Source organism: Ursus maritimus, unplaced genomic scaffold, assembly GCF_017311325.1.
Source record: "Ursus maritimus isolate PB19 unplaced genomic scaffold, ASM1731132v1 scaffold_2, whole genome shotgun sequence".
In the NCBI taxonomy this organism is placed as follows: Eukaryota; Metazoa; Chordata; class Mammalia; order Carnivora; family Ursidae; genus Ursus; species Ursus maritimus.
The window spans coordinates 16,842,168-16,869,377 of NW_024424452.1; the positions used below are offsets into that span (position 1 = coordinate 16,842,168).

General features: G+C 49.4%; 3 protein-coding genes across 4 annotated transcripts; 2 read left to right on the plus strand and 1 right to left on the minus strand.

Moving 5' to 3' along the window:
- The first annotated feature begins 565 nt into the window (after positions 1-565).
- Positions 566-2,847, plus strand: SEPHS2 (selenophosphate synthetase 2). Its single transcript, XM_008685302.2, has one exon. The coding sequence runs from the start codon at positions 744-746 to the stop codon at positions 2,091-2,093; it is 1,350 nt and encodes a 449-aa protein (XP_008683524.2). The 5' UTR covers positions 566-743; the 3' UTR covers positions 2,094-2,847.
- A 7,659-nt stretch (positions 2,848-10,506) lies between these two features.
- DCTPP1 (dCTP pyrophosphatase 1) lies at positions 10,507-14,137 on the plus strand. The gene is made up of 3 exons (XM_008685300.2): positions 10,507-10,680; positions 11,411-11,521; positions 13,642-14,137. The coding sequence occupies exons 1-3, from the start codon at positions 10,580-10,582 to the stop codon at positions 13,940-13,942; spliced, it is 513 nt and encodes a 170-aa protein (XP_008683522.1). The 5' UTR covers positions 10,507-10,579; the 3' UTR covers positions 13,943-14,137.
- A 1,936-nt stretch (positions 14,138-16,073) lies between these two features.
- Positions 16,074-25,431, minus strand: ZNF771 (zinc finger protein 771). Of its 2 annotated transcripts, none has more exons than XM_040635081.1 (3): positions 24,686-25,431; positions 23,882-24,031; positions 16,074-17,151 (listed from the first exon to the last, which is right to left on the minus strand). In XM_040635081.1, exons 2-3 carry the CDS (start codon positions 24,020-24,022, stop codon positions 16,339-16,341), a joined length of 954 nt encoding a protein of 317 aa, XP_040491015.1. In that variant the 5' UTR covers positions 24,023-24,031; positions 24,686-25,431; the 3' UTR covers positions 16,074-16,338. The 2 variants fall into 2 exon arrangements, with proteins under 2 accessions (XP_040491015.1, XP_040491016.1); XM_040635082.1 differs by lacking the exon at positions 24,686-25,431 and adding an exon at positions 24,386-24,457.
- Between the last annotated feature and the right edge of the window lie 1,779 nt (positions 25,432-27,210).

A 27,210-nucleotide genomic window follows, 5' to 3' on the forward strand; every position in this document is an offset into this window, starting at 1 on the left:
TAAATGTAATCTCTACCCCCAATGTGAGGCTGGAACTTACGACCGGAGATCAAGAGTCGCATACTCTTCCGACTGAGGCAGGTAGGCCCCCCCTGAGTCTTAAAATTCTTTGAAGCCCATTTTAACATTTCATGATTTGGATGCGAGGATTTGCTAGCTTAATGGTAGTAACTTAATATCTAATTTCTCATCATTCTTTCCGAATTTTTTCCCTGGGCTATTTTCCTATCCTGGATTGGTCACGAGCGCTGTCAAATGACCCTCGGACAATTCTGACCTGCATGAAATCTGCCCAGTGACCGATCTTCCTCATCTTCGAAAATGCTGCCCTTGGTAAACTGCCTCTAGGGGAGCAAAGTTCCGCCAGCCACTCCCAAGAGATCGTTTAAATCACAACTAGGGGAGCGAACCACAACACTCGCCGGTCATCTCGCCGGGACCAATTTCGCAAGCTGCTGGTTGATTTGTAATTTATCTTTTAGACGAAAGGAAGCCCGCCTCTCGGTAGCGAGGTCGTCATTGGATGGCACGGCTGTCAATCACTGGGACTATAAGTATAGGAGACCGGCGGCTCCTCCCTCAGGAAGGCCAGGAGCGCGCGGTGCGGCGGCGTGAGTCCGGTGGCGCGAGTCGTGCCGGGGAGAATCTCTACGGTAATATCTGACTGTGAGTCCGTAGTCACTGGAGTAGAGAAGAGAAGGGAGCTCGCCTCTCCTCTTTTCCCTCCCTGCCCGGCGGGCGCGATGGCGGAAGCCGCGGTGACGGGCGCCGGCGGAGAGGTGGTGGCGGCGGCGGAAGGCTCGGGCTCCGCGGGCTTGTCTCTGGGCCGGGGCTTCTCGAGCTACCGGCCCTTCGAGCCCCAGGCGCTGGGCCTCAGCCCGAGCTGGCGGCTGACGGGCTTCTCCGGCATGAAGGGCTGAGGCTGCAAGGTCCCGCAGGAGACGCTGCTCAAACTCCTGGCGGGACTGACGCGGCCAGACGTGCGGCCCCCGTTGGGCCTGGGCCTGGGCCTGGTCGGAGGCCATGAAGAGGCGGCCCAGGAAGGCGGCCTGCCGGCCGGGGCCGAACCCAACCCCACCTTTCCAGCCCTGGGCATTGGGATGGACTCCTGCGTCATACCCCTGAGACACGGGGGCCTGTCACTGGTGCAGACCACGGATTTCTTTTACCCCTTGGTGGAAGATCCCTACATGATGGGGCGCATAGCGTGTGCCAACGTGCTGAGTGACCTCTACGCCATGGGCATTACTGAATGTGACAACATGTTGATGTTACTCAGCGTCAGCCAGAGTATGACCGAGGAGGAACGAGAAAAGATAACACCACTCATGATCAAAGGCTTTCGCGATGCTGCTGAGGAAGGAGGGACTGCAGTGACTGGTGGACAGACGGTGGTAAACCCTTGGATTATCGTCGGTGGGGTTGCCACTGTGGTATGTCAGCCAAATGAATTCATCATGCCTGACAGTGCAGTTGTTGGCGATGTGCTCGTGTTAACCAAACCCTTAGGAACCCAAGTTGCTGTCAATGCCCACCAATGGCTGGATAATCCTGAGAGATGGAATAAAATAAATATGGTGGTCTCCAGAGAAGAGGTAGAGCTGGCTTATCAGGAAGCCATGTTCAATATGGCTACCCTAAACAGGACTGCTGCTGGATTAATGCACACGTTTAACGCACACGCAGCCACAGATATCACAGGCTTTGGCATTCTAGGACACTCTCAGAACCTTGCGAAACAACAAAGAAATGAGGTGTCCTTTGTGATTCATAATCTGCCAATTATTGCCAAGATGGCTGCCATCAGCAAGGCCAGTGGGCGCTTTGGGCTCCTTCAAGGAACCTCAGCGGAAACTTCTGGGGGGTTACTGATTTGTCTGCCAAGAGAACAAGCAGCTCGCTTTTGTTCTGAAATAAAATCTTCCAAGTATGGAGAGGGTCACCAAGCATGGATCGTCGGTATTGTGGAAAAGGGAAACCGGACAGCCCGGATCATTGACAAGCCTCGAGTTATTGAGGTCCTACCTCGTGGGGCCACTGCTCCTGCTCTCGCTCCTGACAGTTCCAATGCCTCCTCTGAGCCTAGTTCGTGAGATGGAATAGCAGAAGTTGTTTGGACCTTAGAGCCTTTGTACACAATCATGAACGATTCTCAGAACTTTATTTTAAGAAGAAATTTCCAAAGAAGGCTGCCTGCATAGTAGTTCCAGTGGCCCTTTCAAGGTGATTTGAATCAGCCCCTCACAGGCTGCACATTCCAAGGCCAGAAGTAACATTTTGGACTTTAGGGGCAGGTTTGTTCATCTAGTATGTGGAGGAGGAGCAGAAAAACCTCTGTTACTTCTTTCCAAGAGCAAGATGAGGCTATTCTGGTTTGAGGGATTTTTTCTTGGCACTGGGTTGATTCATGTCTGCACAGGGAGTGAGGTTATTTAATAAGAATTACACATAAAAAAAAAGGTAAATTGCAAAATGATTTAGATAAGAAGCAAATAAGTTTGGACCAATACTGTTGATAAATCTAAATTGTTCAGAGAGATCTTACATTGCATTGTCAAATTCTTTATTAGATTTTTCTGAAGTACTGGCTCTTTCCTGCTCTGGACAAGAATTGAGCAGCTTGTCCAATGACTGGGAAAGGAGGACCTGCAACCATCTGATTTGGTCTCTGTTAATGACGTCTCTCCCTCTAAACCCCTTTAAGGACTGGGAGAGGCAGAACAAACCCCAGAGCCCAAACCTTGGTGGTCATTAAGATGTTCGATCTTGTGCTGAAAATTCCTGGAGATTTAATCAATAAAGAGTAATTTCTAGTGAAATAAATAAAAAGGACTTTGTGGAAAAATTCTTCTGGCTAATGTTTGGATTCTTGGAATTCTGAATCTTTTACAGTCTTATAAAATGAATCAGTTGATACATTTTAGAGTCTGGCAGGTAGAGTGTGAGAATGTTTTCCCTGATTCTGGACCAGAGGATTTAACACCTAGATTTAGGTTTGCACCCTCCCTCTGTGTTGATAGCAAAGGACTCAAAACAAGCATAAACCCAAGGACAAGCAGGTGGGAGAGGAAATAGCAAAAGAAAGGGGTTAACACTTGGAAGATTTAAAGTAGGTGGAAGAAGGGTAACTGACTTAGCAGAATAGAGGAAGCCCAAGTAAATGCCTTTAGAATTGGGGAATACTAACAGGAAGCAAGGAGGTGTGCTCTGGAGGTACTAAGGGGTCAAGGGTGGGGATAAAAACAGACACTGTTTGAAAGCTTCTGTACAGGGTAATTACAATTAGATCTTTGAGGTTCACAAACCTCTCCCCCATGTCACATAGCCAGATGACTGCCTCTCACCTCTGTAGGTAAAGGGAGGTTTACGGTCTGGAAAATTTTTAAAACTACTGCAAAGCTGGGGACACCACAGTAAAGGACGGGGGGCCTGACCAAAAACGAGAATAAAGGCTGAAAAACGAGACTGCCCCAGCCCCCTTCCTCACCTTAACTATTAAAAACACTGTCCAGGAAGCTTATACCACCTTTGCTCCTCTGGAGAAAAAGAATACGCCCAGAAAAAAGACCTGTAAACATTTAGGGAGCCCCCAGTGAAAATCCCTGTACCAGGAAGCCTGCCAGTTGAAAAGTTTCACTCAAGCACATTCTTTTCAATGCCTCATTCTTAAATATAAGCAGTCAAGGATCACCAGACATTTGAGGTAAGCCTCTAATGTGAAAAGAAGTCAAAGAAAACAAAAAACTCAGTAAAGAGAAAACGGAGCAGAAGGAAAGAAAAAGCGGTTAAGAAGATAAAGTGTTCATAAAAAGATAATAATAGAACAAAGCATTTAGAATATAAAATATACCTAAGGTTTTTAAAATTCAGTAGAATACTTAGAAGATAAAGTTGAAGAAGTTTATCAGAAAGTAGAACAGTAACAAGATGCACAATAGGGAAAAAAAAGTATGGAAACGAGAGGTAAGCCCAGAGGTTTCACACCTAGGAGGAATTCCAAAAAGAGGTGATAAAGTAAATGGAAGAAAAAACATACATGAAATGATACAAGAAAGTTTTCTAAAATTTAAAAAGTTGTAAATATCACACATCTCTTGACTTCCCAGCATAGCAAATGAAAAACGACCTACACTAATTTTATTAAATTTTAAAATACCAGCGATAAAGTGTTGCATAGATATTAATTCACTTGAACTGCCAACAACCCCATTTTGCAAATGAGGAAGCTGAGGTGCAAAGAGATTAAGAAATTTGTCGAAAGTTGCGCAGGCCAACTGCTAGGCAGTGTGAGTCCAGAGTCCATTTTTTTTTTTTTTTTTTAGGATTTTATTTTTAAGTAATCTCTATACCCCATGTGGGGCTCAAATTTACAATGGCAAGATCAAGAGTTGCATGCTCCCCTGACTGAGCCGGCCAGATGCCCCAGAGTCCATGCTTCTAAATCATTATGCTCTCCCCAAACCTTCTGAGGGAGGGCAAGAGCGTGTAGAAAGGTCTGGCAATAAGAATGGTATCAGACTTCTCAACAGAGAATTGGAAGCTAAAAGACAATGAAGTAACGCCTTCAAATCCTGAGGGTATATGATTTTCTCTGTATAATTCTATACCTAGCCACATTTTACAAACAAGGAGAATAAAGATATTTTTCGACATGCAAAGTATCAAAGTGGATTCATCCCATGCACTCTTTCTCAAGAAACTACTGGAAGATGTGCTCTAGGAAAATAGGGGGGCAAACTGGGAAAGAGAAAAGCATGGGGTTCGGGAACCCAAGCCAGCACAGGAGAAGGTGAAGGGAGGTTTCAAGGTAACAGTTGTACAGCGGGCCTAGAAAGCCAGCAGCCTGGAACAGGCACATCACTCGGGAAGAGGAGCCTGAAGGCTCCCAGGAAAAGGAAAATGGACCTGTTTTTGAGTACTGATACATTTGATTTTGTGAAAAATTACATTGGAAGGTTAATGGAAGGTGTAAAGAGAATTAGTGATAATTATATCGAAAACTAGCAAATAAAAAAAATGAGGCAGTTATCAACTCCCACAAAAAATAAAACCTTGTGTGACAAATGCAATGTAATCATACAGTATTCAGCAATGAGTATTTACATAGTTGTAATGTACATACTATCTAACTATAACAATGAATCGATTTTAAAAATTCAACCAGCTTTACTCCTACTCAAAGCTTTTAAATCATTTTCCGTACAACCCCTGCTTAGCTATCTCCGACCTCATTTCATGCCACTCGCCCTCCCTCTCTCGCTGAACTCGAGCCCTTTAGCCTTCCTGTGGTGCTGCAAACAAACCAAGATCCTTCGTACTTGTAGTTCCCTCTATCTGGAGCCTCGCCTCCAGGCTCTCTACCTGGCAGGCTCACCCTCAACCCTGTCTCAGCCCAAATTAAACCTTGTCAAAGCCTTCTCTGACATCAGCCAGCGCCTACGGAATCTCCAACTCGTCACATCATTTATTGGCTTCATAGCTCTAACCCTAATCTGTAATTATCTGGAGAATGTGTTCGTTTACTTTGTAAGTGTCCCTTTCTGCTAGTATGTAAGCTCCAAAATGGCAGGGGATGGTCCGTATCCCCAGGACCTAGAACACTGTCGGGTCCATAGTTAGTGCTCAGAATATACTGAATAAATGAGTGAGTGAGTAGGGTACACACCGGGGACCCTAGCACCCTCAATGTCCACACTTTCCTTGCTCTTGGCGTCTCCTAGTGGTGGAGGCTGGTATCACCAATCTCTTACGACAAGGGTTTGGAGAAGAAATTCAGGCCTTGGTTCTGTTTATTCACATACACAGCTCTCTCACTGGTTGGAGCGGGCGGTACAAAGGGGGAGGGAAATGATGGGATGCGTCCCTGGCCTGTGTCCTCTTAGGTAACCTAGAACGGGTTGGGGGTTGAGAGCAAGATAGGCAACCATTTTTCCTTGGGGAGGAGCTGGGCAGCGAAACAGAGGCAGCAAGCAGGTGGTGGAAGGGCAGGGCCTCGGGTAGAAATCAGAACAGAATCACAGATACAGAGGTAAGGAAGGCGACGGAAGAAAAGAGAAAGAAAAGGAAAAGGAGAGGAAGTTGAAGACAGAGGAAGAGAAAGAAGATGAAGGGATAAGACAGAAGGACAGAAGAAAAGGGAGTCGCAAGGTGACCTCAGCACATATGAAAAATACTGAGCTGCCTCTTTTACTCCCTTGTGGGGGTAGGGAGATTTCTTCCACTTGCTGAGGAGCACTGGGGGCTGCTGGTGAGCTTCAGCATTCACCTTTCTGGGTGATCTCAGATAAGCCTCTGGGCCTCAGTTTCTTCATCTGTAAAATAGGCACAGTCATACCCACCTACCGCAGGGGAGTCATGGAGGGGATCCCATGAGACATGCTCCTATAAATTAGTATTTATTAAATCTATTCAAGTGCTAGGCCCTGGGGAGACAAAAGCCTGACACTGCTTCTGTTCTCCAGGAGACTCAATCCAAAAGGACATCAAGGACAGGGACACCCATCACCCCAAAATCAAGACGAAGAATGGTAAGTGCCATATGGACTAGAGTGGATTAAGTGCTACAGAAGGTCACATTACTTCCTTTTTGGAGGAAGTTTAGGAAGGCTTCCCAGAGGAGGTGGCTTTGAAGCAGGGCTCTGCAGAATGAGTAGAATTTGGGTTTGGATATGCAGAGAAGGGGGAATGGGCATTCCAGATATGAGCAAAATTAGGGAGGAGGAGAGTGGGGATCATCTGGCTGGATTTCAGCATGGGTGTAGGGGAATAAGGCTGGATACATAGATTGGGGAAGGACTTCTTTCTCTCTCTCTCTCTTTTTTAAAAGTAAGCTCTACACCCAGTGTGGGGCTTGAACTCATGACCCTGAGATCAGGAGTCACATGTTCTACTGACTGAGCCAGCCAGGCGCCCTAGGAAGAGTTTCCAAAGGTGTTGGGGACTCCCTGGCCTGAATGGGCTAGTCTAGAGATTTCTCAAAGCCTCTGTCATGACTCCCCCTGAAAAACTTAGTAAGAACAAACACTTTTAATTAGAACAGCATCATTTCCGCCATCCCCCAGTTCAAAACCAACAAGGTCAATGGCTCTGCCTCCAATAAGAACAGCACTGTGATACGAGCAAAATGCACACTGTCCCGGCCCTGCCAGCACACACAGGGAGGGTCCCTGGAAGCCGCCTAGGCCAGAGCCCCATTACATAGAGAGGGAAATCGTGGCTCAGAGAAAAGAAACAATCTTCCCAAGGGCATTGGTGCTTGGGTTCCTAACCACCTGACTCTTCGTTTGTCATCATACTCTATTGCCTCTAGGACCTTAGCAGCCCAGGTTCCCCTACCCCAACACCACCCACCCAGCTCATGGGTCTCTGCTACTTTGTGCTCCAATCACCACCACCTCCTCCACTCCAGGGTTTTCCAAAAGCCGTGCTGGGGCCAGTTGCACATGGTTGGCTCCAGTGGCGACGGCAGCCAAACTCTTGCGTAGCAGAAGGGCTGTGCGTGCACGCTCATGTTTGCTTGTCCCAGCCTGCCCATCTTGTCATTAAACATTTATTAGCTTACACTGGGAAAACACCTTTGGTCCAAAAGACTAGGGCACCCAGTCCCTAAAGGGATAGGCCCATAAAGGCTAATCACGAATGTGAACCAAAAGCCAAGACCAAGCACATTGAGGCCCTGACTAAAGCAGGGAGGTTGGGTTGCTAAGATGTGTCTGAGGAGAATGGAGAAAAGCGAATGGATGTGGGGGTGAGGGTACAGAAAGAGTCTGGATGAAGGGTCCAGCAGGTCTTTCCCCCCCCCCCCCCCCCACCCCGAGGGCCTTCGCCACCCCTCCAACTCTGTGCTGTGCTGGAGCTGGGTTTGCTTGGTCTTCCAAGGACAATGCCATGGAGCAAGGAACTGGGATGCTTGGCAAAAGCCTTGCAAGCTCGGTCAGAAGCTCCTAGGAGGAGGGCAGAGGCAGACCTACAAAGAGTGTCTCCTCCTTCCTGTCAATCACCAAGGACCATCTGACCTGTGAGCTCTAGAAGTCCTGGTCCCTGACTCCTCAAAAATCTGAGATGCAGAGGACTCCTAAGAAAGCTGTATTTTACATTCCAGTAAAAGACTGGATTCTTGTCTGGAGAAACTAAGCAAACATCAGGGTAGGTGCTATGGAAAGTACTTTCAGTTCCCAGATCTGTAGGCAGATCAATGTTCTGAACTTCAGACCTGGATGTCCACCTGCCTACTGGACATCATCTAGATGTTCTAGAACCATCTTAGACTCAACAGGCCCCGAACTGAATTCATTATCTTCCCTTCCACCCCAACTCCTGGGGCTTCTGTGTCCTCATTTCAGCCAATGACAAAATTATCTATCCATTTACTCAAGCCAGAAACCCAGGAGCTACCCGGGACTCCCTCTTTTCTCCCAACTCCCGTATCCAACTTCCATGCTGCCTTATCCAGCAGCAATTTCTGTGCTCTCTTCTCTTCTTACCCTGCAGCTCAGTAGTACCCAAATCAGACGTCCACTCATTTTGGAACACTTTCCTCTCTTAGCCTCTATAACACCACATTCTCGATTTTCCTGTTATCTCCCCTGCCTCTTCTCTTCTGCTCAACTGCTAAATATTGGAGTACCCCAAATCTTAGTCTTGTCTATCTAGATTCTTGTACTAGTCATTCTTCTCCAAGTCCGTGGCTTTAAGTACTGTCTAATGACTGAGATTACCAAATGTGAATCTCTAGCCCCGATCTCTTCTCTAAACCGTAGTCTCATAAATCCACCTGCCAAATTGATATGTAGCTTCAGTTAGCTTTGTTCTAAACCAAACTCCTGATACGATGTGTGTTCAATCCTCATCCCCTGATGAGTCACCACCATCCACCATGTTGCTCAACACTCAAAACCTGTAAGCCATACTTGATTCTATCCTTTCTCCCATACCTCTAATTCAAAATCAGCAAAGCCTATAGCTTACCTCCAGAAATATCTCCCCAATACATCCACTTCTCTCCATCTTCACTCACCATCAACCTGGCCCAGAGTCAGCATCATCCTTTGCTTGGACAACGGCCGTAACTCATCTCCCTGCTTCTACCCTTACCTTCCTCTAATTCATTCTTAACACAGCAGCCAGAGGGCTCATAAATACAAAATATGATCATATAACTCCCCTGCCAAAGCCCTCCAAAGGGTTTCCATAGTACTTAAAATCCAAAATAAAATAAAATAGAAAATAAAATCCACAGTTGATCAATCTGATCTTGCCTCTTGTCCAACCACTCTCCCCTTTGCTCGCTATATTCCAGCCACACTGGAATTCTTTTCGTCTTTAGAACATGCCAAGGCTTTCCTGCTTCAAGCACTGGTGCTCCTTCTACCTAGAGCTCTATTCCCTTTGATTTTTGCTCAGATTAAATGTCACTTTCTCAGAGACAAGTAACAGAAAACCCAACTAAAAGTGGTTTAACCAATAAAGGGATTTATTTTCTTATATAACCAGAGTCTTAAATTAGGACCTTTCTGGAAAATAAGTGTCCCAACAATGTTATCAAGGATCCAGGTCCTTTCTATCTTCCCATCTGCCAATCCCAGTTTGTGGGCTAGCCCTCCACATAAAGATTCCTTCACATACTAACATCTAAAGGTAGAAACATCCTGTGCTTTTTAAACAAAAGAACTGAGAAAAACAAACAACTGAGAACCCTTCCCGGAAGTCTCCAACAGACTTCCTAACTTCGCATTGTCAAGAACTAGGCCATAGGCTCACCAGTAAACCGATCGAGGACGAACACCAGAATAAAATCACGGTCGTGCAAGAATGCAGGAGGGGAAAAGGCGGTTGTGATGGCAACCAAAGGGCTTACCCCTTCTTCTCTGGACCATGCAAGCTAACGTTGCCCCCACTTTTCAAAGTGTTTAAATATTTTTTTTCCCAAGGTACTTATCATCGTTTGAGGCAATATAGTGTAGGGGTTAATAAAACAGACTCCGAAACCAAATTGCCTAGAATTGAAACCTGGCTACCACCTTATTAGCTGTTGAGTTAAACTACTCGATCTCTCCGTTTCCTTACCTGTAAAATGGGGATGACGATGATATTACCTACCTCCTAGGGTTGGTGTGAGGATTAAATATGTAAGATGCTTAGAACGGTTACCCTAGTTTCTATATCCTGGAGACATTCTTGTATCCTTGTAATAAATTTCCCTTTCTTGCTTAAAGCCTCCATTTCTGGGGTTTTCCAGGGAGCATCCCACCCCCTTCCCTGCTTCGTCATTTCTCTTTGGCGCCATCTGGCGCCCACAAACGAGGCGACGCGCCTGCGCCCTCTTCGCCCTCCGTCCATTGTGTCTTCGCGGTCGAATCTGGCCTCTATACCTTTAAGATGCTCGGCCCAGACCGAAGAATCCAAGGCCGGGGGGTAAAGGGCGGGCTGCAGTAAAGTCCACAGAAGTAATTGGTCTTTCCTGCGGCTCCGCCCCGGGAAGCAGTCGTGAACGCCTGTGATTGGTCAGGGGCCCTGGAGGCGGGTTCCGAGCTTCGCGCGGTGTTGTTCAGCGCGTCCCGACTGCTGCTTGGTGGGCGGCATGTCTCGGGCGAATGGGGACGCGCGTGGGGACATGGGGGGAGACGGCACTGCTGCTGCCAGTCCCTTCAGCTTCAGCCCGGAGCCCACGCTCGAGGACATGTAAGCCGTCCCTGCCCAACCTGGGGAGGTCGCCCCCTTACTCTCTCCTATTGGGGAGGGTCCCTCCACGTGGTCTGGAAGAAGGCTAGCAGCTATGCTGGGGTCCCAGCTCGACTGGCTGATCTCGGGCGAGTCATCTAACCTCCTTGTCTGCAAAATGGGCTTAGTGATGCACACCAGAGGCAGGGGAAATGGTGACGCCCGGTGAGTAATATTAGAACCAGCCCTGGGGAAATTGGGCTGCTACTTAAGATGCTGCTTCTGCCCGGCCTCTGCCCTCCGGGAGTGAGTGGCAGGACGGGGGCAAATGCGGTGCTGAGAGGTGGGTGATATTATTTTTGCTGGAGGAAATCAAGGAGGGCTTCTTAGGGGAAGTGTCCCTGGAGCTGCACTTTGTAAAATCGGTAGGATTTCGATATGCAGAGAGAGGAATATTCCAGGTGGAGGAAACTGCAGAAGCAGCAGTAGGAGGTGGAATAATGGAAAAGAGGGTTTTGTTAGTTTTCGATAGAGTTGAGGGTCTGTGTAGGGCGCACCCACTTTGTAGACCAGGAGTCCAAGTCCCAGAGAGAAGAAATGATTTGCTTAAGGCCATCCAAGGAATTCCTTGCAGAACCCCTGATATTTATGCCCCCATTGCATATCACCGAGATGCCCGCCTGGGCTCCGCGTCTTCTCTTGGGTTCTCTAACCCTGGGACCAGGACTTCCACCCCTTTCTTCTCTTCCAGCCGCCGCCTCCATGCTGAGTTTGCTGCTGAACGAGACTGGGGCCAATTCCACCAGCCTAGGAACCTCCTACTGGCCTTGGTGGGGGAAGTGGGGGAGCTGGCAGAGCTCTTGTGAGTAGATGAAGTCTTCTTGGAATAGTCTGTGTGTTATGGGAGCGGGGAACATTTATCTGATCATTAAATATCCTGCTGTACCTGGGGATAGAGATGGCTTTCCTGTCCCTGCCCTCTTGGGGCATCCAGTCTTCTGGGAAAAAGAAAGGTGTGAAAACAGCAGGGCAGGTCCAGGTCATAAGGGATGGTGGCAGCCTCTGGGGTGGACAGGAGGGTGTTCTTTAGAAGATCCCCCAGCGGCATTCCAGACTTGAGAATCATTTGTGAAGGTAGTGAAGTGGGAAAGGGCAAGTTAAATTCGGGGAGATTCTGAGACTCCGTCAGGGTGAGCTTTTCAAGGGAGAGCAAGGATTTTGTATCTGTGTTGTCGTCTGGCCTGTCCCATGTGTCTGGTGCCCCACAGGCAGTAGTGACCTACACAGTGAGTGATGGGGCTGTGGAAGAGAGGGGTGGCAATAGGAACCCAGAGTGACAGAGCTGGAGTTAGGAAGTGATGGAGTTTGGACAGAAGGCCTTTCTGCAGGGGGGATTGGGTCACCAAGAGACTTGGGGCAGGGGAGACCTGTGAGGAGGCTGAAGACCAGGCAAGAGGTGGTAAGGCAGGCCTAAACCAGGGCAGTCACTGTGGGGATGGAGAAATGAGAGCACAGAGATATGGGTGAGGGCAAGCCATTCACTCATTACACGTATATGAGCGTCAGCTGTGTCTAGGGCTTCTAGAAGGAAGCCCTGAACAACATAGACATGGTTCCCGGGGCGCCTCGCTGGCCCAGTCGGTAGAGCGTGCAACTCTTGATCCCAGGGTTGTGAGTTCAAGCCCCACGCTGGGTGTAGAGATGACTTAAAAATAAAAGCTTTGGGAAAAAAACCCCAAAAAACATGGTTCTTGCCTTCACAGTGCAAGGAGACTAACAATAAATAAACCAATTTTTTTTTTAAGATTTATTTATTAGAGAGAGCGAGCAGGGGAAGGGGCAGAAGGAGAGAGAATCTGAAGCAGGCTCCACGCCCAATACAGAGTTTGATGTGGGGCTCGATCTCCCAACCCTGAGATCATGACGCGAGCAGAAATCAGAGTCGACGTTTAATTGACTGAGCCACCCAGGCGCCCCTAAGCTAATTTTAAAAGATCAGGAATTGCAATAAGTTCTGTGAGGAAAATAACACAAGGTGATGAGAAAGAAAGTAACAGAAGGAGAAGGCTTTTCTGAGGAGGGGACGTCTATGCTGAGACCCGAAGAAGAGGAGAGAGCAGCCATGGGAAGGATCTGGGGGGAGCAGAGAGAAGAGCATTTAAAGCAGAGGGAGCAGTTAAGTGTAAAGGCCCTGTGATAGTTTGGCCTGTTTGCCAGACAGAACAAGCCAGAGTGGCTTTAGGCGTGGAGAGAGGGGAAGTGGGGTGGACGATGACTCCGGAAGGGGCAGGAGACAGACAGCTCATGCAGAACCTGAAGGGCATGGTCGGGAGTCTGGATATTATTCCAAGTACAGTTGGGGGATTTTTTTTTTTTTTTTTGAAGATTTTATTTATTTACTTGACAGAGACAGCGAGAGAGGGAACACCAGCAAGGGGAGTGGGAGAGGGAGAAGCAGGCTTCCCGCCAAGCAGGGAGCCGGATGCGGGGCTTGATCCCAGGACCCTGGGATCATGACCTGAGCCGAAGGCAGACACTTAACGGCTGAGCCACCCAGGCGCCCCCAGTTGGGGGAATTTTAGCAGCAGAAGGACAAAACATAATTTGTGGTTTTAAAAGATGGTACTGGGAAAGAGTAGAAGTGAGTTAACAAGCTTTCCCAGTGGTCTAGGTCTGGGGATTAATCTGGAGTCGCAGTGGCTAGGGCTGGAGAGAAGTAGAATTGGGACTTAACAAGTGAAAGGTTCTCTTGGCCAGTCCTCGGCGCATGTTGGGACACAGAGGTCTGTATGAATCATCTGCTGGGGTCTCTTCCCCACCCCGACTCTGCTGAGGGCCCAGGTGGGTTGAGTTGTCCTTGAAGGAACTTCCTAAGAGATAGGAGTGCATTGCTGCAAGGACTGGGGTGCTCCTGAGAGAGGCGGAGCCCATGGTCTATAGCTAGCATCTGTGTTTGTGCCTACCTGTGTGTTCTGCCCCCAGTCAGTGGAAGCCCGATGAAGAGCCTGGCCCCCAAGCCTGGCCCCCCAAGGAACGGGCAGCCCTTCAAGAGGAGCTTAGTGACGTCCTCATCTACCTGGTAGCGCTAGCAGCCCGATGCCGTGTGGATCTGCCCCAAGCGGTGCTCTCCAAGATGGACCTCAACCGCCAGCGCTACCCAGCACATCTGTCCCGAGGCTCTGCCCTCAAGTATACAGACTTGCCCCATGGGGCCACCTCTGAAGACCAAGCTGTGGGGCCTGCAGACCTTGACTGTGAGTCCACAGGCCAGGCCTCAACCTAGAAACATGGGCACAGGACTTGCAACTCAGCATGGCATCTGAGAAGCAAAGAGTGGCCTGGCCATGGAACTTTGTTCTAGTCCTTTCCTAACAGATCAGGGGCCTGGGGGCCCTACTTCCTAAGGTCTGAGGCCCAAGAACCTCCAGAAGACAGCCTCCTGGTATTTTTCCCTCCCAATAAAAGTTTTGGTTAGCAACTTCTAGATTCTTCCTGGAGTGACTAGGGAGGCTCTATCATAGCAGGTACTGGAGAAGGGCACCAGGGATGCCTCTGAGCCCAGCTGCCATGTTTCTCTAGTGCAACTCCCACCGACAGGGCAGGGAGATTGGATTTCTAGCAAGATCCCTGTCTGAGGTCATGCAATTCCCTTAGCCCTGCTGGACCTCTAAAGGGACTGGAGGCTCTATGTAGTGTTGGTTAAGGGCCCAGATTCCGGAGCCAGGCTATCTGGGTTCAAATGCCATCTTTGATACTTACAAGCTGGATGACGTTCATCAAATTACTTCATCTTTCTGCGCCTTGGTTTCCTCATCTAAAATGAAAATAATGGTATCTCCCTTATAGGGTTGTAAGGTTTGAGTTAGTTTAAGTAGAGTGCTTAGGGCAGTGCCTGGCACATAGGAGGGACTTTCTAAGTTTGCAGTTATCTGTTTGCTTTTTCAACTCAAGACTTTCAGGGGCCCAGAGCAGGAAATGTCCACAGTGAAGAGGGGCCTGGGCCTAAAACCCATCCTTGTCCATCAAGACCCCAACGCTGAACCCTGTGAGAGCCTAATGTCCCTCTCCCTTGGGCCCTCATCACAAATCAGGGTCAAGTGTCTGATGTGGAGAACAGAGATTCCTCTCATCTTGGAGAGGGCCTCCTGCCTCCTCCCCTGGCCTCCCAAGGCCTATTTCTACCTATACACCTAAAGACAGTGTCGGGTGTATATGATTTACCCCTCGTGTGAAGATCTCAGGCACATCACTTCCCTTTTGGGGATACCCATGGCCTGCCTCCCTCACAGTGTGGAGTAATGCTGGAAAAAAAGCCTTTGAACTACTTTTGCTGCCCCTAGGAGCCTATTTCCACATCAGTAAAATGAGGCATTTCTCTTTACTGGTCTCATTCCTTTTACTACTGACCTCACTCCCTTTTAACCAGTGACCTCTTACTTCCCACGTAAAACACAATCCGGATTAGAACTACTTCGGGTTTGTATTCCCAAACGCACCTTTCCTCTCCCTACTAGTGACAGCAGGAACCTTATCCTTATTGGTCTCTTACTGTGTATCCTCTCCATGATGAGTTATCTGCTCTCTCCTCTATATAACCAGCTTCTCTTCCTTTCTATCAGCTCTGCCACCAGCATAAAGTATAATCGCGTTTCTTCCCTATCGACAAAACAAACCCAACAAACCCCCAGCCATTCCCCTCTTGCTTTTCACAGCCAAGCCTCTGAAAGTGGGTTGTCTACACCCATCCACTGGGCTTCCTCATTCTCCTATGTTCTCGCCCACTCAAGGATGGCTTTTACCCTCACTCCTCTCACCACTTTCCCTGAGCTACACATATAGCATCTCACAGAGCTGACCACTCCCTCCACAGAACACTTTCGTTTAGATTTCCCGGACAGGAAGCTTCCGTTTTCAGCTTTGGCCGAAACAGCTCTGGCTGTTCTTTCGGACTTTGCTTGGGTACCTCTTCTAGAGGTGGTATCGTGCACTCCAGGCCTGATATCCCCAAGCCAATATTTCCAGTCACCTCTCTGACTCCTCTGCGTTTACCTTACACTCAATGTGTCCAGATTGGGTTGTAACAATTGCCACCACTTCAACTCCTGTCCTGCTCATCCTGTGCCCTCCGGACATCGCCCACAGTCATCCAAGTTAGGAAATGAAGTCAGCCCATCTCTCCTAGAAGGAAGTTCGTGTCTGTTCACCAAACAGTGCAGTGGCTGTTTGGCCAGAATGTGCTGTATTTGTGGACCCTTCCAGACCTGAAGTTACGAGGACTCCCCACACATAAAGCCAGTTCAGGGAACCCCTTTGGGCCTGTAGCCCCACTTGGCTCCATAACTCATTCAAGTTACTTAAGCCTGGGTAAAACGCCAACTTTCCTCCTTTCCCCCCACCTCACTCACAGGCACGGGTGGGGCGAGGATATAATACTTTATTCACTAACACGGGTCAAGGGGTTGTAGTGAGCGGGGAGTGGGCACTGTTTCCAGGGTTCCCAGTTAGGGGATTCTCCCTGCCTCCCAGTTCCAAGGCAGCCAGGCCTGCCATCCCACCCTTTCCCAGCCCCGGGTCGTGAGCCGGGGAGGTCCTGGTTAATGTAGCCCCAGGTGAGGGGTCCCAGCGTGTCCGCCCCCCCAAGCCGGACGCTCGCAGCCCCGCGGCGACAAGAAAGGCGGCTCAGCTGCCCTCGCACTCTGGGCAGCGCTCGGTGGCAGTGGCGGCCGTGGCGCCAGGGGGTAGCTTGAAGTCCCGGCCGCAGCCGGCGCAGATATACAGCCTGCGTCTCATGTGCGCGCGACGGTGGCGGATGAAGTGCGAACTGAGACGGAAGCGCCGGCCGCACTCGGCGCACGGGTAGGGTCGCTCGCCAGTGTGCGTGCGCGCATGCTCCGCCAGGTTGGAGCGGTGGCCGAAGCGGCGACCGCACACGGCGCAGCGGTGCGGCTTCTCGCCCGTGTGCACGCGTCGGTGCTTGGCCAGCGCCGAACTCTGCGCGAAGCGCGTGCCGCAGTCGGCGCATGCGTACGGCCTCTCGCCTGTGTGCGTGCGTCGGTGGCGCGCCAGGCACGAGCTGCCGCCGAAGGCGCGTCCGCAGTCCGGGCACGCGTACGGCTTCTCGCCCGTGTGCACGCGCAGATGCTGTGCGTAGTTGGAGCTCTGCGCGAAGCGCCGGCCGCAGTGCGCGCATGCGTACGGCTTCTCGCCCGTGTGGCGCCGCCGGTGCTGCCGCAGGTTCGAGGCGGCCGAGAAGCGCTTGTCGCACTCGGGGCACTCGTAGGGCCGCTCGCCCGTGTGCGTGCGGCCGTGTTTGGTCAGCGCCGACTTCTGCGAGAAGCGCCGGCCGCACTCGGTGCACGCGAAGGGCCGCTCGCCCGTGTGCGTGCGTGCGTGCTTGGCCAGCGTGGAGCGGCGCGCGAAGGCGCGGCCGCAGTCCGGGCACGCGTGTGGGCGCGCCGGGTCGGCCGACGGCGCTGGCGCCTCGCTCGGGACCTGCGGGGAGAGGGGGAGGGGGGACACGTCAGCCCTGACTGCCGGGCGCAGGAGCCGGGGGCCTGGGTGTCCGCAAGCTGCAGCCTCTCAGTTCCCCGCTGTACAACAGACAACGCGGCGGTGCCCGCCTCAGGGCGGTTGTGCGCTTTAAGTGAGATAGTCTGTTAACGCACGTATCACAAGGCCTAGGCTCATTCTAGCAATTCGTTATTAATTCGACATACATTTATTGAGCGCGTACAATGTGCCGGACTCTGTTTAGGCACTGGGGATTCGACATTAATTTTTTTTTTTTAATGGATAAAGAGTGCTGGTATTGGGGCGGGGATGGGGGTGCTGCACATTTAAATAGGAGTGTTTAGAAACCTTACTTATGTAACGTGAGCAAAGACCTAATGCAGGTGAGAGAGCAGGCTACAGAGGGACCAGCAAGGCCCTGCGGGGAGTTTGCCTGTTGCGTTCCAGGAATGGCCTGGAAAAGTGCCTAAGGCAGAATGCTTGAGGGGGAGAGTGATGGATGGGGTGGTCTTGCAGGGGATCTCTTGGCTTAGGGGCAAGTAATATGAACGAGATGGGGAGCCAATAGAGATGGCAGATGGTTTGGAGCAGGGATCTGAACAGATCAGACTCGTTTTAAAAGTCACGCTCAGGTTTCTGAGTTGAGAACAGGGAGGGGAGAGAGCAGAAGCAGAGCCCAGTGAGGAGGCTACTTGTACTGCAGCCATCTCCGAAGAGCAGACAGTGGCTCAGACGCAGGTGACAGGTGGAAAGTGAAGGTGGTCGGCTTCTGGATATATTTTGCAGTTTGAGACAACAGAGTGGATAATAGACTGGATAGGAGGTGTAATGAAAGAGAGGAGTCGAAATGACTCCAAGGATTTTGAGTTTGGCTGCTGCAAAGGTGGAGTGGCCGTCTGCAGAGATGAGGGCAGCGGGAGAAGCAAGGTGGTAGGTGAAATTTGGTTCCGAGCACATATGCAGTTCTCCTGGACACATCTGGAGCTGAAAGAGGCCTATGCTTCGAGATGTTCATTGGGAAGCTGTCGGCCTATTGATGGTTTTTAAAGCGGAGTCCGGAAGAAATCACCCCAGGAATGGGCAGAGAGAACCTGGGGCAGCAAGATGGGCAGCCAGCAAGAAGACTGAGCGGGAGCAGTCAGTGAGGCAGGAGATCCAGGAGGGCATGGTGTCTTAGAAGCCAGGCCGGCACCGAGTCCAGGCTCTTTAATAAACTTTTCAGAGCAAGTACCTATCATTTTTTTTAAAAGATTTTATTTATTTATTTGACAGAGAGAGACAGCCAGCGAGAGAGGGAACACAGCAGGGGGAGTGGGAGAGGAAGAAGCAGGCTCCTAGCGGAGAAGCCTGATGTGGGGCTCGATCCCAGAACGCTGGGATCACGCCCTGAGCCGAAGGCAGACGCTTAACAACTGCGCCACCCAGGCGCCCCAAGTACCTATCATTTTTTAAGTTGTGAAGAAAGCAAGGCCTGAAATGGAAAATTCTGAAAAAGAGCCGGTTTCATGAGGTCTGAGCCTCTAGAGATAAAATAAAAAAAAAAAAGAAAGAAAGAAAAGAAATGCTTTGTAAGAGGGAGGGAAGAGAAAACATTTTGTGCTAACAGCAGAGTGAAGAGGAATGTTGGGGGCACGTTGCCCACTTCTTAGAAAAGAGAACGCTCATCCCAGTAAAACGGATATACTGAGAACCTACCATGAACCAGACAGGCAAATTAATTGAAGACCAAATGAAATACCTTGCACATATTAAGGACAAGAAAGTGTTAGCTTCTCCCCATATTCAATCTCCACAAAGTAGTTACTACTATTCTCATTTTAAAAAGAAACTGTTAAGAGAGGGGAGTGACAAGGAACAGAAGGCTCTTTTCTTTCTGAAGTTGCCAGGAGGGCAACTTCAAGTCCTTCAAGATCCTTTGTAAAAAAGGCAGCTTTTAGGTAACCAACTCAGAAACTGGAAAACAAGACAGTTTGGGAAATTAGTGGCCAGCCATGGGAACTCTGGTTTAAACAGTATATATAACGATAACAGTGATAACATTACAGTGTAAGGCTTTGACAATGCTATTTTATGTACATTATCGTATTAAAGCTTCCTGTCACCCCCCTTGAATCGGGTGTTATCTTTTGATAGCTGAGAAAACAGAGGCTCATTGGGATTAGATTCACAAAGCCGGGCGGAGTTGGGACAGACACGAGAGCACTCACTCCCTACCCAGAAGGCTACACTGCTTCCCCTCACTAGAACAGCCAAGATGTGACAGAGGCTGGACTCCAAGTCCCTGGTGCTCTCCAAGAGGGATTCAAGCTTAAAATACAACTTGATACTTTAAATCAAGAAACTCCCCACAGCAAGTTTGGCACAGTCTGAATTCAAGGTCATACTTTTCGATCTTGCCTTGGTTTTGACACCTACTGGCTTTATTTCAACATGTCAGCCATTGTGGAGAGGATTTTTCTCATTACATTTACATTTTTCTGGCCCATTTTTCCTTGGCACCCTTCTGTAAAAGGGCTTGATGTGCCTGGGGCTTCCTTATATTGGGTTCACTGACTTATGAGAAAGGAATTCTTCATACGAGTAGCCTTAGTATCTCCAGCTTCAAGACAAGGGGCCTTGGATGCCCCAGGAAGAATTTAAAAAAAATTTTTTTTTTAGTAACCTCTGCACTGAACGTGGGGCTCAAACACGTGACCCTCAAACACATGAGATCAAGAGTCGCACGCTCTACCAACTAAGCCAGCCAGGAACCCACCAGGAAGAATCTTGGTAAGACAGGCAGAGTCTAGCTCGTTAAGACCCCAGGCAAGTCACTCTCTTCCTTTGCCTCCGTGTCCCAAGGAAGGCGAGGTAGGCTAGGTGAGATCAAAATTTCCCAACCTGAAGCATGCACACGCAAGATGCAAGAGGACTCTAGGTGTTACGGGGAAAGTCTCTCATTATAATCATCATGTATTTATTTTCACGGACATTAGAAAAACAACAGATCACATGAAATCCACAATCCCATCAATATCACTGTGTAGATGAAGGCGGGTTTAATTAAACAAAGCCATGTGAACCTATCTGAAGAAAAGCAGTAAATAAAAGAGCACAACAGGTGGGCGATATACACGTCACTGAAGCTTGGCAAATACCAGGCTAGGTGATCATCAAAGGCCCTTCTATGTCTTAAATTCTACAGCTAGCAGACTTAAACATTAGAACGGTATTTGCACCATAACAATAGGTACTAGGAGTTTACAATCAATGTAATAGCGTTAATAGGAAAAATCCAAATATTTGAAGTTTGTGATTTTGTCTTCCTGCTTAGTTTTTTTTTTTTAAATCAGAGCAAACATGTCTGTTTCCCCCTGGCCATTACTTTCCTTAAGAACAACAGCTACCATTCATTGAAGACTCACTATGTGCCAGGAACTGTGCTAAGTGCTTTCCACCCATGTTCTCGTGTTAAACTCTCATCACCCTTTGGGTTAGGTACTATCTGCTCCATTTTTGAGCAAGGAAATAAGGGACCCTACAGCTCATCAATGGCAGAGCCAGGGTTGGAACTGAGAGTCTGTCCTTGTCCGAAATACCTATTCTCTTAGCCGTGATACAATTCTCTCTCGTTGACAAGGTGGAGATCGCCTACACAGCTTGTCTTCCTCCCCGAGGCTCTTTTAGCAGTCAGAATCTCCCCTTTTTGGTACAAAGGATAAAATAATGACCCTATTCTCTTGCTCCTAGCTACTGGAATTGTGGTCCACAGACGAGCAATATCAGCATCGCTAGGAACTCGTTAGAAATGCAGAATCTCAAGGCTGACCCCAGACCTGCAGAAGCAAATCTTCATTTTAAGAAGATCACCAGGTGATTTGTTAAAAGTTTGTTTGAAAAGTTAAAAGTCAAGAAACCTGATCTACAAGAGACAAGAGCCTCTCCTGGAGAAAGCAGGTGGAAAAGGTGAAGAGGACTGTACAGGCTGAAAGACCACACGGGCAAAGTCTTAGAGATGAGAAAGGGTCGGGTGTGTTTGAAGTCAGGGCATGGGATGGGTACTGAGTGATTAGAGATAAGCCAGGATGTGAGGTCAGATGATGGGGAGCTTTGAATGCCAGGCTTAGGAGCTGAGACTTTATCCTGAAGGAAACAGGAAGCCATTCAAGGGTTTAAGCAAAGAGAGACAGGACTGGATGTGCATAGACCCTTCTAGAAAATCTTTTCTACTCATTAAAGAGAGACCAGATTTTGATAGGCAGTGAGAGGATACTCCAGCCCCTGAGTGCGGCATAATTAAAGCCTATTCTGGACAACGACTGGCCACAGGAGTGGGTGATAGCAAGAAGTCACAGAATATCAGCATTGGAAAGAGATTTTGAGATCACCATTTTTAGGAGCTGAGGCTCAAGGAGACCACACGGGAAGTTAATGAGCTATGCTGTGGGCACAGTGCTAAATGTTCGTAGGGTGTCTGTGTGCGATCCTCAATTCCAACCTCCTCCCCCAGACCCAGTAACCCAGATGACACTTCTCAGGCTGGCATTCGAGGACCTTAACTTTCATTACCCCTCTTTACAGATGACAAAGCCAAGGCCAGGCTGGTGAATGGTAGAATTAGGATTTGAACCGATGCTTTTCACTGCTACGTGATACCATGTAGAGTCTAGCCCTACATACCTTTGATGATTAGACATGCCCACTCTCCACTTTCTCATCCTTACCTCCACCCAGTCCAATCAGGGTTCCCAAATATCCCCTTCTCTCCATCTTTTCTCCACTGCTGTCACAACCTTAGATCAGGCTATCAGCCCTTCTGGCCTGGTCTCGCCGTAGCAGCCAATGATTCTTCTAAATAGAAAATCCAGTCATGTCCCTCCTCCGATCTGACGCTCTGTCTAAATTCCTATGCTGGCTTCCAACGCCATTTTACTCTCTGGCCTCCTGGCCTCATGTCCTCTGAGCCTCTACGTTTGCTGTTCCACCACCTGGAAGGCCCTTTCTCCTCCTCCATTTGCCAGATCACCACTTGCATCTTCAAGCACCAAGTCAACCCCCACCTCCATGAAGCCTTCACCATCGCCTTGAGTTGTCTGCCCTCAGTCCTCTGTCTAGGCCCCCAGGTTGGTTTCCCTGTTCACTCCCAGCCCCGCAGTTCAGCCCAGAAAGTTCACTGATAAAAAGGAGTTGAAAAATCTCCAGAAGGATGACCTAGTCCAAGGTCCTGAACTGTAGGGAGAAGAACGACTATCAGGAGCAAATATTTACATAGTGTTTATTAGGCACCAGACACAGTTCTATCTCTTCTCCAGCACTAACTCATTTAGTCCTCACAACCTCAAGAAGTAGATGCTGTTATGATTTCCCTTTTACAAAGAGGAAACTGAGCCACAAAGAAGTTAAGAAACTTACCCAAGGTCACACAGCTGGAAGGTGATAGGGTTGGAAGTCCATCTAAGCTCTGGAGTCTGGGTTCTTTTTTTTTTTTTAAGATTTTATTTTTTTAAGTAATCTCTACACTCACCATGGGGCTCAAACCCACAACCCCAAGATCAAGAGTCTCATGCTCTACTGACTGAGCCAGCCAAATGCCCCCAGAGTCTGGGTTCTTAGCTTATAGGACAAAGGTGGAGATCAGAAGATCCACAGAGCCAGGAGAGGCAGGCTGAGCTAGGATGACAGGCCAAGGAGGCCGGAGGAAAACGGAACTAAACAGTTATTTTGACTGGAATCGGTTGCCAAAGCAGCCGGCCCCCTCCCCCTAGGGCCCACCACACCCACTAGGGGGCAGCAGAACTGTCTTTCCCAGAGAACTGGCTCCTTGCAGGAAGAAATCAGAGGGAGCCAGAGCCCAGAAACGCGGCCCAACAGGAGTCCTCCAGACGGACTCAGGGCTCCTTTGACTGGGGGTGAGAGTTCTATAGGGTTCTGGGAAGTGGAAACATTCCTAGTGGCACTTAGGATCTCTCATAGGGAAATTTAACTCATATTCAGATCTCCTTAAAACTCCTCTCTTTAAACCCTCAAAACCCTTAGGGTAAAACCCAGAGGAGAGGTCCCACCCAGCCTGCCAACCACCTTACTCTCATCCATGCTACAACACGACGGTACCACCTGCCTTCACTTCTCCCAGTGCCCCACCCACTTCCCTGAGCAATGAATCGGGCCATTCCTTCTAAACCTCAGATCCCCAGTGGTCTCAGCTAAGCCATCCCTTTCCTAACTTTGAGACCTTGGGCTAGTCACCAAACTGTCCAGTTTCCTGGGCCTCAGTTTCCTCACCTGTAAAATGGAACAAAAACTACCTACATTACAGATCTGCAGTACTTAGAAAGTGCCTGGTGCATAGCAAATGCTACTAAGAGTCAGCTGTTACTGTTGCTGTTGCCTACCTAACCACCCCTCTGCCCAACCCGAAGTGTGCAGTTCCCAGCTCTGGGCTTCCATGCCTCTGGTGCCTGCACCCATCACCCGGGGCTGTAGCTGCATGGTTACTTGTCAGTCCAATCCCGCTAGACATTAAGCTCCATGGGGAACCGAGGCTAGCCAGCACAGTAGGTGTGACATCTGTATGATGGCAGCATGGGCAGTAAGGCAGAAGGATGGGCCACCAAGCCTGAGATGCTATGTCTAAGACTGAGAGGAAAGTAGGGGCTGGATCGCTGGTTTGTCTGAGGAAGGCTGGACCTAACCATATTTAAGGTAACCAAGCCCCCTGGTGTGGGACACGTACCTCCTTGTTGTCCATGGGGATCTTGAGTTTCACCACCTCATACTTCTCCTCACCCTCATCTTCCTCACCCTTCACCAGCAGTACCATCTCCTCTTGCATCTCTTCCTCTTCCTCCTCCTCTGTCTGCTGTTCCCCAGGCATCTTGGTGTCCTAGGGCAAGGCGCTGGGTCAAAAGCTCAGGATTCGCACCCCCTTCCACCCCTCGCCCCCCACCCCATGGCCCTGACCCCAGCAAGGCGATGTAGCCTTGGCTTCTCCCGCCCTGCGGTGCCCTCTTCCCTCCACCCCAGGCCGGCCCCAGGCCCCAGGACCAGCTCCGAAGACACTCGTTCTCCCCACTCATCCCGGCATTCAAGGCCCTGAACAGTTCGAATCTCCAGCCCCAGCAAGTCGCCACCCTCCCCACGCTGAGTCACTCCCCGGCTCCCGGGCCAGCGGTCCAGAGCACTAGGGCACGGGCTGGGGGCGGGATCGGGGCGGAGACCCTGGGGGGTGCGCACTCACCCGCCGCAGATTCGGCGCTCGCACAGCCCCTGGCCAGGGCGCCGGGCGGTTGGGCACTCTGCGAGGCCGCGGCTCCGGGGGCGGGGCGGGGCGGGGCCTCGCGAACTGCCGCTCATTGGTCAGATCACCTAACCCCGCCCCCTAGGGGGAGGGGCCCAGAGGACCCAGGCGTCCGGCCAGAACTGCCCCGGGAGGGTGGCGAGCCCACATCTGGCGCCCTCCGCTGTACCCCAACTCCCAGAGACCCCCGGGCTACCCCATTCCGGCGTCCAAGGTCCTCGCAGACCAGCTGTAACCTACCTTCAAGCCTCGTCTCCTGTGGCCGCCTCGGAGGTCTCCGCTGCGGCCAGGCGCGTCTGCTCCGCCCAAAATAGGCCACGTGCGCTCCCGCCCCGGCCTGGGCCTCTCGCTGGCGCCCCGCCTGGAGGGCGGACCCTGTTGCCTGCTCACCTCTTCCCTTCCCTCTTTTTTCCTCTCCCATTTTTTCTCCTTTCCCAGCGTCGCCTTCGCAGTGTCCTTGTCTCTGGGATGTCTTGCCCCTTTTGAATACGTAGTTTTCAAATCAACAGCCACCCCAGCTACCGCTACCACTTACTGTGTGGTGTGCCTACTACGCGCCAGCATTGTGCTAAGCGTTTTACACACCAGGGTGGGTCCATTTTACAGATGAGCTAATGGAACTTGAGGGAGATAAAAACTGATTTGCCTAAGTTATACAGTAAGGGTTGTCATGGCACCCCGGACAACCAATAGCCTAAGTGGAAAATTAGTAGCCCAAATCCAGTGGCTCAAATCCAGTCCACGAACTATCTTGTTTGGCCCTCAGGGTACTTTTACTTTTAAAAATTAGTTTTAAAAAATAGAGGTCTTTTACACGTTTAAAATTGCCAAATTTAAAAATTGGGCTATTTTGCCTAAAGATCGGTATTTCCCACTTGTCTTGAAAAAGATACCCAATTCTCCCATTTTATGAAAGAGGCACCTCAGATTCAGAAAGGAAAGAGGGGCACCTGGGTAGCGCAGTTGTTAAGCATCTGCCTTCGGCTCAGGTTGTGATCCCAGTGTTCTGGGATCGAGCCCCACATCGAGCCCCACATCGAGCCCCACATCGGGCTCCCCCGCTGGGAGCCTGCTTCTTCCTCTCCCACTCCCCCTGCTTGAGTTCCTTCTCTCACTGGCTGTCTCTATCTCTGTCAAATAAATAAATAAAATCTTTAAAAAAAAAAAAAGAAAGAAAGAAAGGAAAGAGAAATAACATTCAGTAAGTGCTTGCAGTCCTTATGTCTCTTTATAACAGCCCTGTGGGGATCAATAATATTGTCTCTCTCTGACAAATGAACCAACGCTTAGAGAATTGAAGTGATTTGCTCAAAGTCACAAAGCTGGTAAGTAGAAGATTCCAAAGCTCATGCTCTTTCTATTACACCAAACTATCTTTCAGAAATGAAATTACACGAGGAAATTTGTGGCAGAGCCAGTACTCAAACCTGAGTCTCAGCCTTCAGAGGCCAGGACAAAATTTGGATGTTAGGATTACATCAGGTCAAACTTTTGCTCTTCCTCAGAGCAAGGAAAAGGGGGCAAATGCCTGGATACTCACACTCAAGATCTCCGCTTTGGTTGTGTGGGCCCTGATACGTGCCTGGCGCCATTCTAGGCACCGGAGATGCCGTAGTGAACAGAACAGACAAAAATCTTGGCTGCTATAGCACTTTTAAGGGTGTAAAAAATGTAAACAAGTCAACAAGATAACTGCAGATAATGAAATTACTAGGGCAAGATGATGCAATAGAGTGGCCATGGTTGGGGCTTTCTCTTATTTATTTATTTATTTAAGCGGGGGGGGGGGGGGGAAGAGCAGAGGGATAGGGAGAGAGAGAATCCCAAGCAGCCTCCCTGCTGAGCATGGAGCCTGATCGATGCTGGCCTCGATTTCATGACCCTGAGATCACGATCTGAGCTGAAATCAAGAGTCGGACGCTTAACCGAGTCACCCAGGTGCCGTCTGGGGGATTCTTTCACGTGGATAGGGAGGGCATCTCAGGAAATAATACTTGGGATGAATCTTGAATGATGAGAAAGGATTAGCCATTTAAAAATCTGGAGGAAAAGTGTTCTAGACAGAACTGCAAAGGCCTAAGGTGAGAATAACTTTGGCACATTTGAGGAACAGAAAGGTTTGTTTGGCTGGAGCCAAGTGAGTTAGCAAGGGGAAGTGTAATATGAGAGATGGAGGCGAGGTAAGGAGGGGCCAGGTCATGGCTGGAACCCCACTTCTAGCAAAAGGCAAGACCTGCAATCTGTGAGGAGACTCACCTGGCAACAGTGAAAAGTCGCCACTGGAAAGGGCTCCTGCTGTGGAAGGGCTCTGGAACAGATGCTTGCAAGAGGAGGGAAAGGACTTCTGTCCATTTGCTCTACAAACATGTACTCGTATATAGCTGAACTCAGATCTAGTTTCTGTTCTTGAGAATCTCGTAGTCTAGCGAAAAAGATTGTGATAAAAAATAAATATATATAAATATATATGAATAAATATAAATATAAATATAAATAAATATAAATATAAATAAATATATATATATGAAAGGGAAAGCAGTACGTGTATAAGTGTTCTGGCAGGATAGTAAGATGAGTGAATAATAGTAACCCCCTGGGAAGGAAGCAGTTATTGGGTGCAGGCCTCGCTGAGGAGATAAATGTGAAGGACCTTCAAAGATGAGTGGGAGTTTGCAATATTGACAAGGAGGTAGCAGCTTGTGGGCCTGTAAACTCTTGCGAAGAGCACATCATGTTCCAAGGGCACTGCTCACCAAAGTATTTAG